General features: G+C 43.6%; 1 protein-coding gene across 2 annotated transcripts in view; it reads right to left on the bottom strand.

Annotated features, from left to right (window-relative positions):
• Positions 1-17,609, bottom strand: part of PTH1R (parathyroid hormone 1 receptor) — a 117,977-nt gene that overhangs the window by 16,011 nt on the left and 84,357 nt on the right. For both annotated transcript variants that reach the window (XM_085226902.1, XM_010712289.4), the window contains exons 7-12: positions 15,334-15,487; positions 8,347-8,407; positions 6,441-6,507; positions 3,662-3,756; positions 1,439-1,580; positions 621-662 (exon numbers count right to left, since the gene is read on the bottom strand). In XM_085226902.1, the coding sequence (XP_085083028.1) occupies positions 621-662; positions 1,439-1,580; positions 3,662-3,756; positions 6,441-6,507; positions 8,347-8,407; positions 15,334-15,487 (561 nt within the window). The remainder of the gene's footprint in view (positions 1-620; positions 663-1,438; positions 1,581-3,661; positions 3,757-6,440; positions 6,508-8,346; positions 8,408-15,333; positions 15,488-17,609) is intronic.

Raw genomic sequence — 17,609 nt, 5'->3', positions numbered from 1 at the left:
GAGGGTGAATCTTGGGTTTATGCTGCAGGACATAAGGAACTTATCTGTAGTTGCATTTCACTTTTAAATCCATAAACTTTGCCTACAGCAGCCTCACATTTGTCCAAGATCATAATTCAGCGTGCAATCACTGATCAGCTAAGTTTTTACTAAGCAGCCACAGAGGGAATTTAAAGGAACAAAGAGACAGCTCAAAAACAATCTGAAAACTAAAGCACATCACTTGAAGCAGAATAAAAAGATCAACAAAGCTTGGCCTAACAAAAGAGCTTGATGATTAAACAGCTATTCTATCAATCCACTTTTATTCCTGACACAGCTCTGATACTGAGTGGCACTAAACTGCACTTGTGCTGGGAAAAGGAAAAAAAAAACAACACTTTTTTCCCCATTAGCTACTTCCAGTGGTTCATCCATTGTTGCAGACTGATCTGTATGTCTTATACGTCCAAAAAGAATGTATGAATTTTTTGTGTGGATGGATAGATCTTTCAGTGAGTGCAAACTAGGGCTGCATCTCTAAAAAAAGAGGGGTACAGTGATGTGTATCCACCTTACCACTCACATTTGGAACTAGCTTAACAAAGGTAGGACATAATTAAGAAGCTTATGACACTTACCTCTCCATTGCAAAAACAGTATATGATGGCAACAAAAAATCCCTAGAATGAAAAAGAAATAGCATGTTAATGTTAATCAAAAGAACTGAGATGTGAGAAAACCATCTACATTTTTTTGTTGGCCAATAGTTTACCTAGATCTTGGTGGGGTCAGTGGCTATTTTATCCCATCTTCACCCAGCAGGAAATGTGGAAGTGCATGAATGCAAGTTCTGTCCCCATCTCCTTTACAGTTTCTCTAAACTTTCATCTTCCCAGACCTACTGTTCACCTTTCATTATTCAGACCAGTTGACCATGATGATAGGTAGTAGAACAAAAGCCAAAAGTTAACCTCTCAGGAAAGGCATACAGTGACCATGCAACACAACTCTGCTTGCAGAGAGTTGCATATTCCTGCTGTTGCACCTTATATAGGTCCAGCCCCATAAATGAAACTGCGTATTGCTCAAACCTATAACTGAGGAATCAATTCACAGGACTGAAAGACAGCCTGGGAGAAGTAAATCTGAACAAATTTGAAACAACATATCTCTGGATCTCCACCAGCTTATGTCTAGTCTGGAGCTACATGATATTATGGGGCAAGTTATCTTTCAACAGCAACACACTAAACCTTTTTATGCTCCATTTTGCAAATATAAAATATACCCGCTGCTAAAATATTGTCAAATGATCTTGTGAATGAAATTTGGCATACTGTAAACACAACCCTGTTTCCAAAGAGAACATTCTGCACTCTCATTTCCCTCTTCTGTGTGTTGAATATCTCATAGTTTGTGTCCATAGTTTAACAGCTACAACACAGTTAACGGTTACCTGGAAAGAGTTGAACAGCATTTCATAGTGCATTTGAACTTGCCAAAGAATCCCTGACACATCTGTGTATGGCATAGCCATGAAAACAATATAGTGAACGCCAAACAGAGGCATAAGGACGAGGGTAGATTTCAGCAGCTTCCTGTAGCAATAAGGAAAGAGAAAGACACAAAGGAAGTCAGTGGATGGAATGAAACTCCCAGCCAGGCCAGTCCATCTCATACCTTGGGTGTCTGTCATGCATAATTTCATTCTGTCTTAACATGTGCCCTTGGCTAGTCCTGTATATCTTACATTTACAAAAGCATTGTGTCCATCTCCAGTTTCAAGCTATTTCTTCTCTTATGATGTGTGACACAACCCCATCCATCCTTCAGCACATCCCCCTCTCTACACATATGTCCCTATGGGATGCTGATGTAGGTACTGGAGATGAAGGCACCAAGACTTCTTTGTCTCAGACCATCCACTATTTTGGGAGAGGAACATGGAAAGAAGGTGAAGGGGTGACACGGACCTAGACCACTGACTCCATCTGAACCTGTCTGGGCAGGAAGGTTGGACCAGATGATCTCAGCCTTTCTGTAATGCTGCAATTCTATCTAGCTTATTGAAGCAAGACATAAAGATCCACCTTGGGTTAGTGTCTTATGTGCAATAGCAGGGAGGGAAGTGTACCTAGGAGCAGAATCATGCCAAGAATCATACCAAGAGGATGCTGCAGAGGACAATGCAGCATTCTGCATCAGCAGAATCATACCAAGAGGATGGTGCAGCATGGGGTAAGGAGGAGATCATCACTCTTAGGAGGCATTTTGGACAGCAGTATTTCTAGAGGTGGTGGATGCCCTGTTTCTGGGGACATTCAAGGTCAGGCTGGATGGGGCTCCGAGCACCTGATTGAGCTCCCATTGCAGAGGAGTTGGACCAGACGGTCTTTAAGGTTCCCTTCCAACTCAGTGATTCTGTGAGTCTATGATCCACTGGAAAGAATCACAGAATCACAGAATGGCCAGGGTTGGAAGGGACCTCAAGGATCATGAATCTCCATTGCCACATGCAGGGCCACCACCCTCCACATTTAATACTAGACCATATTGGTCTAGTTTACTAGCTCCCATTTGAAAGAGAAGTTCCATCTCAGCACATGACTTATAGCAAGGGGTAGGAGTGAACTACAATGAAGCCCTGAGTACTTGGCTGAGTTTGCTCCTGAGGGAACCAGCCTTGCCTGGAAGTGATGCTAATTGAAGGATTAAGCCTGCTGCCAAGAGTTACAGCAAGTCACTGAGTGCAGGCAACTATTGAGAGGGGTAGATATCACTACCAGAAACCCTGGTACCATCTCTGTCCAGGAACTGGAAACCACTGAGGGAATGTAAAACATTAAGGAGCAGGCCTCATCCAAACCATAATTAATAGCAAGCTTCAGCCAGGGATAAATAAATAAATAGATAAATCAGAGCTCTGACAGGGCAGCAAAGGAAAATGGAGAGATATTTTCCAGCCAAATCTCATTCCTGCTTCAGATGAAACATCTTGTGTTTGGAGAGTAAGATAGTAGCAGTGAGCTCATGGTTTGCAGCCCAAATCACTCTGTTCTTCCCCCTCAGTGTGCGTCCTGCTGGTCTGTCAGCTCAAGAGATGATAAGCCCTGGGAGCTCTCAAGCAGCTGAGATAGCTGAGCAATCTGCTTTTTCTGTCCCATTTTGACTACGCTACAAATACCCTAAATTATCAAGAGAATAGAGCTGGCAGGGCAAAGGAAAACAAAACAAACAAGGAAATGACAGATTTCCAGCAAAGTTTCAGGAAGCACCCAGTGAAGGGCAGGTTTAACAAACAGACCATGTTTTAGAAAGCACAGGAGGGAAATAAGAAAAATAAATAAAATGGTACAAGTATTAGGGGCATCAACAGCATAAACAATGCTTTTATTTTTGCACTCTTGGTTCCATCCCAGCACAATCACTTCCAAACTGGCTGGAGGGACTGAACTCCTCTCTATACTACAAGGCAAGTCCCATGGGTTGGATTGGAGAAGTTTAGGAGAGGTTTAAATGGCTGCTGATCATTCTGCATTACACAGAAGATGACATTCTTCTTGCCTTGTTTTGGGTGTCTACAGTATCTTCAGCTGAACCGACCACCCTGGGCTCTCTCTGTAGTTTAGTGGGGAAGCAGGGACTTTGACCCAAAACATGAGGAGGGTTTGTGACTCACCTGTACTGTTGTCGTGAGTCACACCTCCCTGCATTTGTTTCCCGTAGCTTGGTTGCTAGGACTCTGATAATATTGATAAAAAGAATAAAATTTACCTGGAAGAGGAAGAAAAAGAAACAATGACAAAATATAATAGACATTCAGTCAGTGCTCATGTTGTCCATTCAGTGTCTCCCTCAAATGAGTCAAAGGGCTGTGGCATGCAATGACCTTGTGACTGTGCTGTGTAGGAGCTGGAAGATCTTCTCCTATGCAAGAAAAAACCTCCCCAGGAAATACCCAGTAGTTGGTGGGTGGGATTACTTCAGCTATGTTTAATCCAAAGGGTTGTGAGGGAGAGCAATGGCCTTCTCCACGAAAGTGCAGGCATCCCAAATGAAAACACTGACATATGAACCATCCAGCCTGGGCTGCCTTTCGCATGAAGGTGGCTTGCAACTCTGTATGGGCCATTTTTATGGCCTTATGAACTTCTCAGTTTGAGTTTGGTGTCCAGGGAGCAAAGTGAAATTTGGTTATATTTGTCCCTTACAGTCAACCCAAGAATAAGGTTGTCTTAGGCTGAAAGAAGTATTAGAATGATGTTTTTCCATGTTTCCATGCACATAAATAAAGAAGATTGAGGAAACTGCATCATGTAGAAGACACAGAGTAGGCATGACTAGATATGATAGCTCAAGAACACAGAAGGGCAATATAACTACAGGGAGATTTTTGAGGGATTCCTGGCTTTTTGGATGTCCTTGAGGTTTGGCTTCACTGGGGCCAGGATTATGCCTGCTGTTGCCCCAGACACATTTGTTCTTGGTGACGTGGTGAGCCACATGCAGAGCCATTGTGTAAGCACCTATATGGCTGCATATTGCTGGGCTAATGCTGATGCCTATGGGCTTCTCTGGGGGTTCACAGCAATTAGTTGACTTCTCAGATAACAATACAGCAGCATTTCAAGGAAACAAATTACCATGCCACACACAGAGGCTCATAGTTCTACACCAGAAGGGATTATTGTGGACCTCTAGTTTGATCTCCTGCAAAATACAGCCCATAAGACCTCCTTGTATTCATTTTGGTTTGAGCTACAGCAGATCTGGGCTTCAGTGTTTCCATGACGGAGATCCTACCACAACCATGGGAAGTAGTTCCAATGGTTAATTATCCTCGCTGTTAAAACAAGTAGTTCCCTGAACAGCTGAATGAACATGGCCTGGTTTGCTATGGCTTTGTATTCTGTGGTTGGATTCTTTCTCCTTTAACGAGGTGCAAGTTCATTTCAAACAGCTCTCCTCTGTGTTAAAAAGGAGTATAGTCACATTACACCCTTTTCCTTGATGGGGCATTAGTAGAATTTCTCTCCTGTATCTATTTGACTGTTTTCATGAGGTTTGTGGGAATTTAACATCTATGCAACCCCATTTGGTTAGAATTTACGGACTGGCAGAAGGGTTCTGAGAGAGGGATGGGTAAACCATAGGCAGAGAAGCACACAGCCTACAGGCACATACAATTCATTTTCATTGGAGACCAGTGTTAAAAAAAAAAAAAAAGGAAAAAAAAAAAAACCAGAACCAAGAAGCTTTGTTTCTTTTATGAGTTTTTTCCTAGTTGAAAACACTCAGCAGTGAGATCTTGTTCTGTATTTGTCCACTAAATTGGAGATACTCAACCTTATCATAGTCAGGAGGAAAACTCCTGTGACTTTTCCTCAAACATGTGCTAAGTTTAACAAAAAATACAGACAAATTAATGACATCAAAGGTAGAAACAGAGTGAAGGGATTTCAAACCCCTCAGCCTTTAAATTCTCTTCAAGTACATCCAGAAAATGCATAACTAAGTCCAGTAACGTATGACCAGCCAGTGTGGGAATTGAAAAAGCAGCCAAGTGAACAATATAAACCCACAGATATTAAACAGAAACAACCCACAGAATATTTTTGCATGATAAATAGCTTCATTTGCATATAGCCAGGGTACAAGCACAGCAGAGCCTCATGGAGGAACATTATTTTTACAAGGACAAGCCTCAATCGAGCTCTTTCTCCTCTGCTAATTGGGCTTTAAATTAAATGCAATGAGGTTGCTGGCATTCATCTAGCTGAACTATCTGAACTTCTCCATCCTACTATTTCATTTCCAATGACCACGATGCGGTCTTGGTGACTCGTTTCTTCCAAGGTGCAGAACTGATTGCTAGAGCCAGGTGGAGAATTTCTACCAAAAGGAAATTTTGAAGAAGAAAAAAATCCCCCTCAAAAGCAGCTCACCTCATCACACATATGATCACATTCTGAAACTCTCCTGCTGTTTATATGCAGATGGACTTGTTTTCTTCTCACCCACACTGATCCTGTCCCAAAAGCCTCCTTATTTGTAAGTCAGAGCAAAGTACAGAGTTTGATGCAAAACCCGCTGGAGACTATAGAGAGATTCTTACTGACTCTGTTCAGCTACTCAAGGTTGTATGTAGTGGGGAGTGAGTGTGGAAGAGCTCTTTTGCTTGTGTAACTATCGGAAGATGGAGTAATAGAGGACCATAGAGAAAAACAGGGAGAAGAAAGAGGGTAATGCCCAAAAACTGAAAGCAAATTCTCAAACACGCAATGACCCACAAGCTTCCCCTCACGCAGGTTGTCACAGTGCTTCCCATTGCAGGTGCCTGGTGAGAATATATGAAGAGTGTAATTAGAGCAGGATAGCTTGGCCCACTCTTTGCAGTGTGCACCCATTACTCGAATACAGTCACTGCCTCCCAGTTGTTGTGATCAGCCAGTACTCACCACAATAGCTGCCAGGATGGGCACCTGAATAATCCATTTTAAATTGCCAGCACTCAAGTCCCAACACCTGAGAAGAGATTGACATCCCATCAGGAAACCATTGGTTACGAAGACCAACAGACTCGGTGTCTCCTTGGGTAAATCCTCCCTGGAAAGCTGGGGTTTCTCCAAAGCCTGTTGGGTTGGAAAGGCCCAGCTCTAACCCTTCAAAGTAACCCCTTTTCTGCTGCCATTCAAAACTGAAACCCCTGGTAAGTGCATTTAAAGCTGTACTCTCTAGATGGTGGAACAGCTCTTTCTATAGACACCAGGACTGGTCTCCTCGGGACAGGAACCCACCCTTTCCCACTTCAGTTTTTTAAGAGAAGAATATGCACTAAAAATAATTTGGTTTTTATGATAACAAAAGAGGCTATGATGGGCTTTGCACTGGCTGAAATGTCCTAATACCACCCCTCAGAATAAACCTGCACAGCTTTCCTTGGGGATCTGTCCTGCCAAATACATTGTGAGATGGATAATTCTGTTTTTTCACAGGCAGATTCCGTGTACCTCCTTCAACCTTGCTCTCATAGTGAAATCCACAAAAGCCTTTATCTTCCTTATCCAAGTGAAGCCCTTATCCATGTGAAGACTGAAAGGGCAAGCTGTTGGTAGCATGCATGTTCACCTATGGTCTTCCATCTGCTGATGAGGGGCTGGACACTATTTCCTCCCAGGAGTTTCCAGCAGCCATGGAATAAGGTCACTTGGTGTTAATTACTCTGTTTGAACTCTATCCAACCACAGAGAGAGGAGTGCCACAGGCCTTTCTTTATCTGAGCCAGACAGCCTCCAGATGGCAGCTGCAGTTTTCATTTCATGGGCCAAATTCTGCCTAGGCAACCATTCAAGGAAAGTGAGAGACAGGGGCAGAGAAACCACTGGTGCTGACTGAAAGGCTGTACAAGGACAAGACTGTGCCAATGCAGATGCGTCATACTTCAGTAGCTGTGCTACCAAGTCTTTCCATGCCTACAGCTTAGGTTTTTACCCTTTGGAAAGAAGTCTCTTCCTAGGCAAAGCTATTTGTCTGCGGTCCCTTCAAATTTTGATAGCAAAGTTTTGGATGTAGATGAAACCTGTTCTGTGGTCGGCCCTGGGTTGTGTGGTACCAGGCATGCTACGGGTGCTTTCTTTAGCTTAATGGAAGAACATGGGGCCTTGAGGTGTTTGTGTAGGACCTAAGAAGTGGCTGATTTGGTATCTTTTTTCTGACGTTAACCAGAAATTGATATTTAAGGATAATTGGGCTAGAGGGTAATCATATTATTCCACAATAATTCTTCCAACAATCTGCAGTTCAGGATGACAGTACGTTACTGAGTGTTTAATATATCTGGAGGAATTTATCTTCCACGAGTTTTTATGAATGCTTCTTAATCCTAAGTCCATGCTGGAATCCACATCTCCTGTAGCAAGGTGTTACAGCTTCACCTCCTCTGACTGCGCTGAACCTCCTATCTCCCAGTTTCATGGCATAATTTCCAGTTCCTCTACTGGAAGGAGAAGTGAATGACTCAACTCTACCGTGCTCTGCAGGTCATTCATTCATGATTCAGGCCGTTCCTGTCTCTGCCTGGCTATGAAAGAGTTTCCTTCAGCCCCACGGATAACAGCTGCAGGTGTTCACATTCATCCAATTCTGTAAAATTCTGAGAAGCCAGGAAAATTGCACCCATCTTAACCATATCAGTTTGCTAACTCACCTTAACAGTTTCCTAACGTCATAGCTGGAATTGATTCTGGCTTTGCCTGGTTCTTTTTTTTTTTTTTCCTTTTGATTCACCCTCAAAGTCACCTATGCCAAAAACCCCACAAAGGCATCACACAGGAAAGGGAGAAAAGAAAATCCAACCAGACTTACTCTGTGTCAGCTAGAGTGGCTCTCACGCTGGCCCACGCTGTAACAAATACAGCAGGGAGTCCTGCAAAGAAACACAGATCAGTGGGGTCACTATGGAGCTGAGGTCTCTATTAGCATAGGCTCAAGTGGAGAGGGATGGGGGACAGTGGAAGAAGAAGTTTTTAAATGTTCAGGCATAATCTGGACAAGGAATGTATGATCTCTGTTACTCAGTGTGTCACTGAGTGGCATGGCACAGTGGAAACAGGGTGCTGGTCAGATAAGATGATCTTAGTGATCTTTCCCAACTTTCACGATTCCATAATTCTATGATTCCATAATCTTGGTCTTCTAGATCTTCTGTAATACAGGTGTTATAATAGTAAACCATCCACAGGAAGGGAGCATTTTATGGAGGTCAAACTGCATGGTCTGGACATGTCCAGCCTACTGAAGTCTCCTGGCTCTCAAAACAGAGCAAATTGCTTTTCCAAGCTGCCAATCATGAGTGGTCTTGGCTCAAGCAACTTTCTGGTTCATGTTTAGAGATGCTCAGCTGGTCCAGGCCTGAGGAGGGCCATGAACTCGTCAGGATGAATCACCAAGTTCCTGTGACGTGTTTTGGCTCTGCTTTTTAGAGACACTGTAGGACTGTAGGCTGTAGGACTGGAGTGTTTATGGCTGCTCTAGTTAACCAATTCAATTAAAAGCAGAAACGGGTTTCATACAATGCATCATTCTGAATACATCTGTTCCTTTGCTTTGACTTCAAGGGAAGGTGGGCCTGGAATCAAGCTTGAAATGTATCACACAAAAAATGTCCTTGCATTGACAAAACCAGGTTTGGGCATGCCTTTGGCATCTTCCACTGTTCACACCTCCCAACCATCCCAAAAAACCCTCTGCAAGGCTCAAGCCATCCCTTCTGGGGATGGGGAACAGAGGTGAACAGGTGCAAGCTGTGTGGTATCACTTGGCCTCTAGGCTAAAACACAAGCCTTGTCCCATTTGATTTAAAAGAATGGATGAGGCTTTTAGTTCAAACTCACCCATAAGCTCTTACTGAACCTCTGTAAAAACTGCACTGCCCTCCGCTCTATGGATATAATAAATATTTTTCAGTGGTTATCAAGACAGTGCCTGACTATACACTGACCAGAGCAGTAAGAGGTAGTCATCAGCTGAAGGAGGAAATTTTGGAGGTGATTTTTTTTAAATTTTGTTTTGTTTTTATGAAATATCAAGGGCCTTTTCATAACTCCTGACTCTCTTCAAATTTTCTTTGCTCCATTTTGATTTTTACTGGCCTGGATGATTTAAAGACTCTGCTAAGTATGAGAAACTTGCTGTTAGAAGCAGACAAATGTTGGAATTCAGAGTAATACTTGCAGAATACTCTCGCCCAATGTTAGCTCCCAAAGGAACCATCCTCATTTCAGCTCAGTTACACTGGGCATCATCTTTTCCCTACAAAAAGTAAAAGAATCACCAATATCCAAGTGCAATCATCTTCTATTTATTTTTTTAGGGTCTAGTTCTGCTTTATTTGTACAACTGAGTCCCCTACTGGCTTCCCTTAAAAGGCAGGATCAAATCCACAGTAGCTTCCACAAATTCCAGAAGAATAACCCCTTTCAGGTGAGGAAAAAAAAAAAAAAAAAAAATCACAAAATAAATAAAGGCGACATTTATCACCGATGACTGTAAATATGCTGTTCACAGTCTGAGCTCACTGGGGCTCGCCGTGCATAGGCACACGCTTAACTTTCAGCATGCACTTAAGTCTCATTAGAGTGCTTAAAGGCTTTCCTGACCACGGACGCTTTCCTGAGCTGGGGTGTGGGGCAGGGACGCCTGTCTCATACACACGTGTACAACGGGGCCGTTATCTTGGTTGGAACCTTTTAAATGCTACGGTAATATAAGAAAGCATAAATAATTAAACACAGAGCCTCACTCAGGTCCAGCGCAGCAGCACTGCCTACAAAGATACATTTATAAGGAATGCACCCTGCTTAACAATCTCCCGCGATGGAAAGAAAATACTTGACCCATAGCTCTGGGAACCCATGAGCATGCTGAAGATCAGGGCTTGGGGGAGGTGATGATTTATTGTAACAAGCACCCTCTATTTCCTCCTCGCTGTTAAAAACCCACCTACAAAAAATACATGCGTGCACCAAACTCCTGGCTGAGCTACCAAAGGCTTGTATGTGTGTGCCTATGCTGATAACATTGGTGATATCCTCATTTCCATCAGCTGTCTGTGCTCAGAGATTTGCTGCCTTCCTCTAAGACTGCAGTGTTCACCCATTATGGGGATGCTCTAAATTTGAAAGATGGATTGTTTCAGAGATGGGATGCATTGGACACATACTTGTTCCACCCTAGTCTGTCCTGTACTTCAGAAAGGACACTGTTTCCATTCCTACTAATCCTGTGTTGTGTTCCAGCTTCCTAGCAACAATAAAACATACAGGAGAAGGTAATTACAGCTAAAAATCCCTACATGTGTATTTATTATGGGTTGCCACCTCCAACTGCTCAGGCAAGCTGAGGGAAAGGATCCTTGACATTTTCTGCAAGAGACACAAACTGAACTCCTGGCACCAGTTTTATTGCTACGTTTACCTTTGTGCATCTCAAACACAATCCTTTACTGTGATCATAAATATTCTTACACTTACAGAAAACAAAATGAGTCCTCTCTCTGCCCAGTTTTTAGATGGAGTTTTTAGTGGTGGGGTCACCATCCCTGGAGGGGTTCCAGAACCATGGAGCTATGGCACCTGGGGACATGGTCAGTGGGCATGGTAGGGTGGGTTGGATTGCATCTGGTGATTTTAGTGGTCTTTTCCAGCCTTAGTGATTCTATGTTTCTGTGATTTCTAGATTCTCTCCACGTCAAAACAGCATGTGGATTTTGGACCAGCAGATAATTTCTAGAGTTCGACCACTTTTTCCCACTCTGGTAATCCAGTCCATAAGTTGGCAGAGTCAGAAGGCCCAGCTTTCCCTTCAGCAAGTCTCTTACTTTCAGAGAGGGATCACTAACTCCTAGGTATCTCCATGTGACAGCAATATCCTGGGATGAACCATCCCTGCTGCTGAGCATCCACAGCACCCACAGTCAGGAGAACCATTAACCAGAACACCAGGACTGAGCACACCTCCAAGTCAGGCATCTAAATGTACCCTCAAGCAAGCAAGTGCCCATGAGGAAACAGCTCTGCAAGAAAGAAAGCCATTGGTGATTAAATGCATCCTGCCAACCCTCTAAAGGAAGGATAGCATGTCTCCGAAAAGCCTGTGATCTCCTTATTGGCTGTGTGTATTAACAGATGCAGGAGCAGATGGGTGCATTTGTGTCCTCCCCATGCCTACAAACACCATGTGCATGGCTGGGCGGCGATGCCGTGAGTGACTTCTACAGAATCCACATTGTATGCGCTGTGCATTTCCAGTCAACACACACAGTGTGTACAATGCAGGTGCTATATAGTCAGGTATGGAACAGGCTGCCCAGGAAAGTGATGGAGTTGCCATCCCTGGAGGTATTTAAGGGATGTATGGACGTGGTAGTGTTGGGTGGATGATTGGACTTGGGGTTCTTAGGGGTATTTTCCAACCTGCATGATTCTGTGGTTCTATGATCTCCCTATCATACAGAAAAATTGCAAACCTCAACCTAGACAAAGGCTGGTGGTCAACCCAGCCACTTTTCTTGCGTGTTCACGATGGATATGTCTTCTGGCACATAGGTAAATCGTGCATATATCAAAAGTGCAAGTAAGAGAGGCGGCTGCAAAGTGTCTGCTGAGAGAAGAAAACTTATAAATAAAGACCTTATGCAAACCTGGAGAAATCTGGTCTCTGTTCCCTGCTATTTGAGAACCTTCCTGAGTAACAGTGAGTGTTTTCTCAGTCACTGTCTTTCAAAGTCTCCTCATCTCAAACTGGACCAACAACACTTTCGTATGCGTCTTGCTTTGGTGAGGACAAGTACTTTCAGGCAAGGATGATCTTTGTGGAGATAGATGTGTAAGGCTTCCCATCATGTTTCAAGTTGGATATTAGGAGAAATTTCTTCTCAAGAAAGAGTGCTAATACACTGGCACAGGTTGCCCAGGGAGGTGGTGGAGTCCCTAGAGGTATACAAGGAATATGGAGATGTGGCACTGAGGGACGTGGTTAGTGGGTATGGTTGGGGTTGGATTTGGTGATCTTAAAGGTCTTTTTCCAGCCTTAATATGATTCTGTGATTCTATGATCATGAGGTTTTGGACCTGAGCACTTCTAACAACAACCCATGGATCTGTTGGTCTTGTTTAGGTCTTCCTGCAGTGCTCACTTGTAGCTGAAAGCTAGTGCAGTCCAGCCAGAGGAATTAACGTGGTGTGAAGGAAAAATGCCAGTGGAATCAGCTTGGGTTTTCTGGCTATTGGTCATGCTTCTTAGACTTCCTTCATAAAACAGCTGCATGGAACTTGAAGACTGCTGGGGAATTTATTGTTACCCATAATACCATTATTTATTTTTTTGTGTTGGGTTCTGGCAAGAAACACTTTCCTTTCTGCCATCGGTGCCTCCTTTGCAACTGCATGAAGGGCGCAGCTAACTTCCATGGAGCTGTGCTCCTTTGTGCCAGTGAGAATGTGGATTGAAAAGACCCGACTGAAACCTTTGGGTCTGGCATCAAAGGCCAACTATATGTTCTGGTTTCTGCTGTAGACTGGAAATAAGCTGTTGTCGGGTGATCTTTTCTTCCCCTCACCTTGCAAATTTCCAAAAGGGATAAATCCTCCCTTGTTTATTGTTGCACAAGCAATAATAATAATAATAATAATAAAATAAAAATAAAAAAAATTTAAAAAAAATTAAAAATCCCAGTTTGGGGGGAAAATGTATTTTCTATGCCTCTGTGGAATGTCATAATAATTTATCGCCAATTCTCTGTCCTTCACTGCTGTGGTATGGGCAGGATCCAGTGCCCGCTGCAGGGAACTGGAGTTTTTCCACTGACTCCAGTGGCTCTTGGATTGTGTTGCCCTTTCCAGTGCCCAAAAGCTATCAAAGCAATACGTTTGTGTGGGTGTGCGTGTGTACGTTATCATGCTAATCAAAACAAAGTGAAAACAAATGCAACGGGAGGGATCCTATCTTCTCATTCCAGAGGAATTTAAATGAAGCAACCTCAAACCTTTGGAAGCACACAGATGATTGGTGTTATGACAGGTGTGACTTCAGCTTTGTGGTCGCACTGATAAAATGATTATGCTCTGGCAGTGGTTGGAAGAATTAATGAGAGGAACCCATGGCTGTTAGACTGTTTTCCTTTGGCTACGTTATGAGCAGCATCAAGTAGGTTTTTCTTGTTAAACATAGGGCATTATTTTTCAGCTGATTCCCCCTCATCCAGAATTTGCTCTGGGGAACTGCTTCTCCAAGTTTTCTCCATACTGTGCAGCAACATTTTCTGAGAAGCAAATTTTATGTAGCTTGAAGGTTTGGAAGAAGGTGTGAGGTTTTGTTTATTTGTTCTGTCTTAAAAAAGAATATTCTCTGTCTCAGAGCAAATAAGGTAAGAAATGCTCTGTCCCCCAAATCTCTCTACTTATTCATATACCCACAAACTGACAGATTGGATAGGACTCAGCTTTGTCTGAGAGATGGAGCCCACTCTGGTCTCACATTGTGCCTCCCACCCTTTTGAGGCAGCACTGCTTGTTTCTGGCCTAGGAACACAAGGTTACAAAGGAGCTTTTGGGCAAGGAGAAAGGCTGGAGAGAGCCCTGCAGGCTGATGAATCACTTGCATCTATACAGCATGGTTCAAGTCAGAAGGGACCATTAAAGGTCACCTAGTCCAACTCAAAGCAAAAAAGTGTCATCCTCCCTAAACTCAGATTTGTACCATCATCTGGTTTGCGTGGAGCTCTGCTGTTACATACGGTGCCAAAGCAAAATATCAGCCTGCCATTCATTTCCTGGAGCCCTTCTTAATATTTCTCCATGTTACACATCCACCATTTCTTCCTGTGTTCACAGACTGTGGATGCCTATGCCGTGCTTTGCCCAAATTTTTAGGTGTGCCACGGTTCATTCAGCACCCAAAAGCTTGGGTTTTCTTCTGGAAGAGGTCATGCCCTGGAATGGGGATGGTGTAGCACACACACACTTCTTTTGTTCTAAAATATAGTCAGGATGTGGCCAGGCGCATTTTGGAGCCTGAAGCTGGGAAGTGACCTGGGCCATATAGTTTAGAGGTAACCATGGGTATCCCTAAGCAGGTTTTTCCTGCTGTAAGCTCCATTGTAGACTCACACCCCATCATTTGTAGCTGTGTCCTTCAGGATCATCTAATATATTTCCTGTTCTCCTTTCCAGTCAGCATGCTCCAGACAACGGTGGGCAGTGTTTTTATTGTCCTCATCCTACCCACACCTCGTAACTCCTTGCAAGCCAAAGTTTATGCCAGAAGTGAACAAAAAGCACATTCTCATCTGAAGTGCCTGTGCCCCTCAATGCCTCCCACTAATGAGCACCCCCTCTGCACCCACATCCCTTACTCCATGAAAAGATGCCTGGGTTAAAAGGAAAATGAAAAAAAAGGTTTCCCCACAAACTGCAGGCTTCCACTGGTGTTCCAGCATATGCAAAACCTCAGGAGCTTTTTACAGCCACTGAGACCAGAGGTAGGAAACTAGAGTTGAGCTCTGCTGTTGTGAGAAGATGCTCACAGCTTTGTGCAGCTTTCCAACCCCTCCAGCTCAATGCTGGTTTCTCAGTGAGAGGCACTTGGCAGAGCTGGGGATAACTCAGAGAATGCACTAAAAGCAGCTCACATGCATGCATTTGCTGCCCTGGAAAGATGGTAAGATGTCTCCAAACCCTGAGTGATCCTTCCAGAGATCCTGGAAGTACCACTGTGTGAATACCATAATTCAGAAGTGATAAAGGATTCATGACAGAGCTCATTGTCCTTGCAAGAGCCACCGTATCTACTTACCCCAGCCAAATAACGTGAATCCCCAGAGATACTTCTTCTCTGAGAAAAAAGCCATGAAGATGAGGCTGTGGAGATAGAGCCCTTCCACCAGAATCCAGTAGTAATTGGTTGCCAGGAAGTAGAGGAAGAAGGTAACTGCTACTTTGCAACCCACCTGCAATGACCACAGAAAGATGGGGTTAGAAACACAGTGTGAAATTTTGTTCTACATAAATCCATATTTGCCAAGATGGGCTGAGAAGCAAGGAGAAAGGAAGAAATAAATCAGAACATTCTCCAGCAGAGTTTTTACAAGGAAGAGCATTAGTGAAGGGAGAGATGAACAATTGAGAAGAAAGCTCCTCAGCTTGACACCATGACCTCAATATCAAGTCCTCAAGAAGCATCTAGATGACATTCTCACGCATATGGTCTGATTTTTGGATTGTCCTACATGGAGCCAGAAGCTGGACTCAGTGATCCTCATGGGTCATTTCCAACTTGGGATATTTAATAACTCCATGATTCTAGGTGAGCAAGGATGTGTAGAAGGGCTGGGACACAGGTGGGTGGATAGTGAACTGACACTCCTCCCCAAACCCGGAGACGAGAGGTTCACCCACTTCCTAGAGTTTCTGTGCCTTATCCTTTTCCTATGACTCATGGCCATGATAACAAAAGGACTGTGACCAAGTCATCCTGGGCTGAGTGACCTGGTGCAAGTCACCTCACCTGGGCTTACCATCATCTGGAAGTGTGACTTCTTCCAGAGCCCATGGAGGGATTTCACCCAAAATATCAAGGCATTTTCTGCACAGATCTACAAGGTGGGAAACCTAGCAGGTCCCTGATTTTTGATGGGAATATTAGCTGGCCTCTCACTTCCCACTGAACTACAATCCTTCACTTACGAGAGAGGAAAACTCAGTACTCCCCTGTCCTTTTGGCGGAGTGGGGTAAAATTACCCTTGTACCAACATTCCTCACTCCAATTAGAGGAAAACTGCAAAGTGAGGATGCTGTATGTGCTTAACTGATACAAAGGGACACATAATGCCTTCTTTTGCAAATGTGGGAAAAAGTGAGATGGAATAGAATGAAGATAAATTAAAAAAATCCCATCCAATCTTAACAATAACTTCTATATTCATTAAAAATCACCATCTACTCCCACACAGAGAGTGTCAGACAGTAATTGCAGAGCTTCCACTCCTTTTTTGGAAACAAAATAAATGTATTGATTGTCGCCTTCATCACTTGTTTGCTTGTTGGTTCATCAGAATGGGAAATGCTATTTATTTGCTAATATCCCTAATAACTTTTCTGGCCCAAGGAGAAACAGAGAACAATGCAGTGAAATATTTTGTGTTCTTTTGACAAGGAGAATGCACTGAAGTGCACTGAGCACTCTGATCAGAGTCACTGAAATAATGAAACGGATTTCTGAAGCAAGAAGAAAACATGCTACAAATTTCCATTTCAGAGCTCTTAGGCACACGCTAGCAAATGTTTCAGGTGCTGATTTTGTAATAAGCCGTGATCTCTCCTATTGATAACCTGAAGCAATTTGGAGGGATGCTCCAAAGCAGAGCACAACTGGCCATGTGAGCATCAAGGTCTCAGAAGCTTATCTCAGTTGGCTATTTACAAAATGAGATGTGCAGACTAACACAGAGTCACAGGCACAGCTCCCTGGAGGGGTCTGTGGCATGACAGCTGTCTTTGGAGAAGCAGTTAGTACCGTCTGCTGCGGGACAACTGCTGTGATTACTGCCACTGAACAAACACCAGACAATAGGGCTGTTTGTAGCCAGGTCCCTGGCAGTAGCATGGGCTGTGAAACACACTTGTGAAGCCAAATGAATACACAGGCACAAAGCTTGTGCTGTGAGTGGCGATGCCTCGTTGGTGGAGGTGCTCTACTAGTCTGTTTGAGATAGCTCTAATTTCTTTTTAATTATTTTTGTGCATTCAAGTTAATATTTGATCTTAATAAAAATCTCTCCCGTCTCTGTAGCATCCAGCAGTTTGTGGATAGCAAGGATCAGTCACGGGAGGTCTATGGTGAGGCCAGAGACAAGGGGAGTAGGCAGCTTCAGCAGGTGGGGACAATTTTGAATTCTGAGGATAGGCTTCAACCCAACAACCACATGGACAATGCAGATGTCTCCATCTGAGCCATCTGTGCTGTGAAGAGACACAAGTACTCTGGAGTCAAGTTCACCTGACCTCACTTAAGTTTTTACTATGGGATGTGATGAATCGTGCTCTTTACCGTTTGCGTTGATCTGATTTCC

Source organism: Meleagris gallopavo, chromosome 6 (assembly GCF_905368555.1).
Source record: "Meleagris gallopavo chromosome 6, MGAL_WU_HG_1.1, whole genome shotgun sequence".
Taxonomy (NCBI): domain Eukaryota; kingdom Metazoa; phylum Chordata; class Aves; order Galliformes; family Phasianidae; genus Meleagris; species Meleagris gallopavo.
The sequence above is the reverse complement of the archived record's forward strand: the minus strand, read 5'-3'. Positions and strand labels throughout refer to the sequence as shown.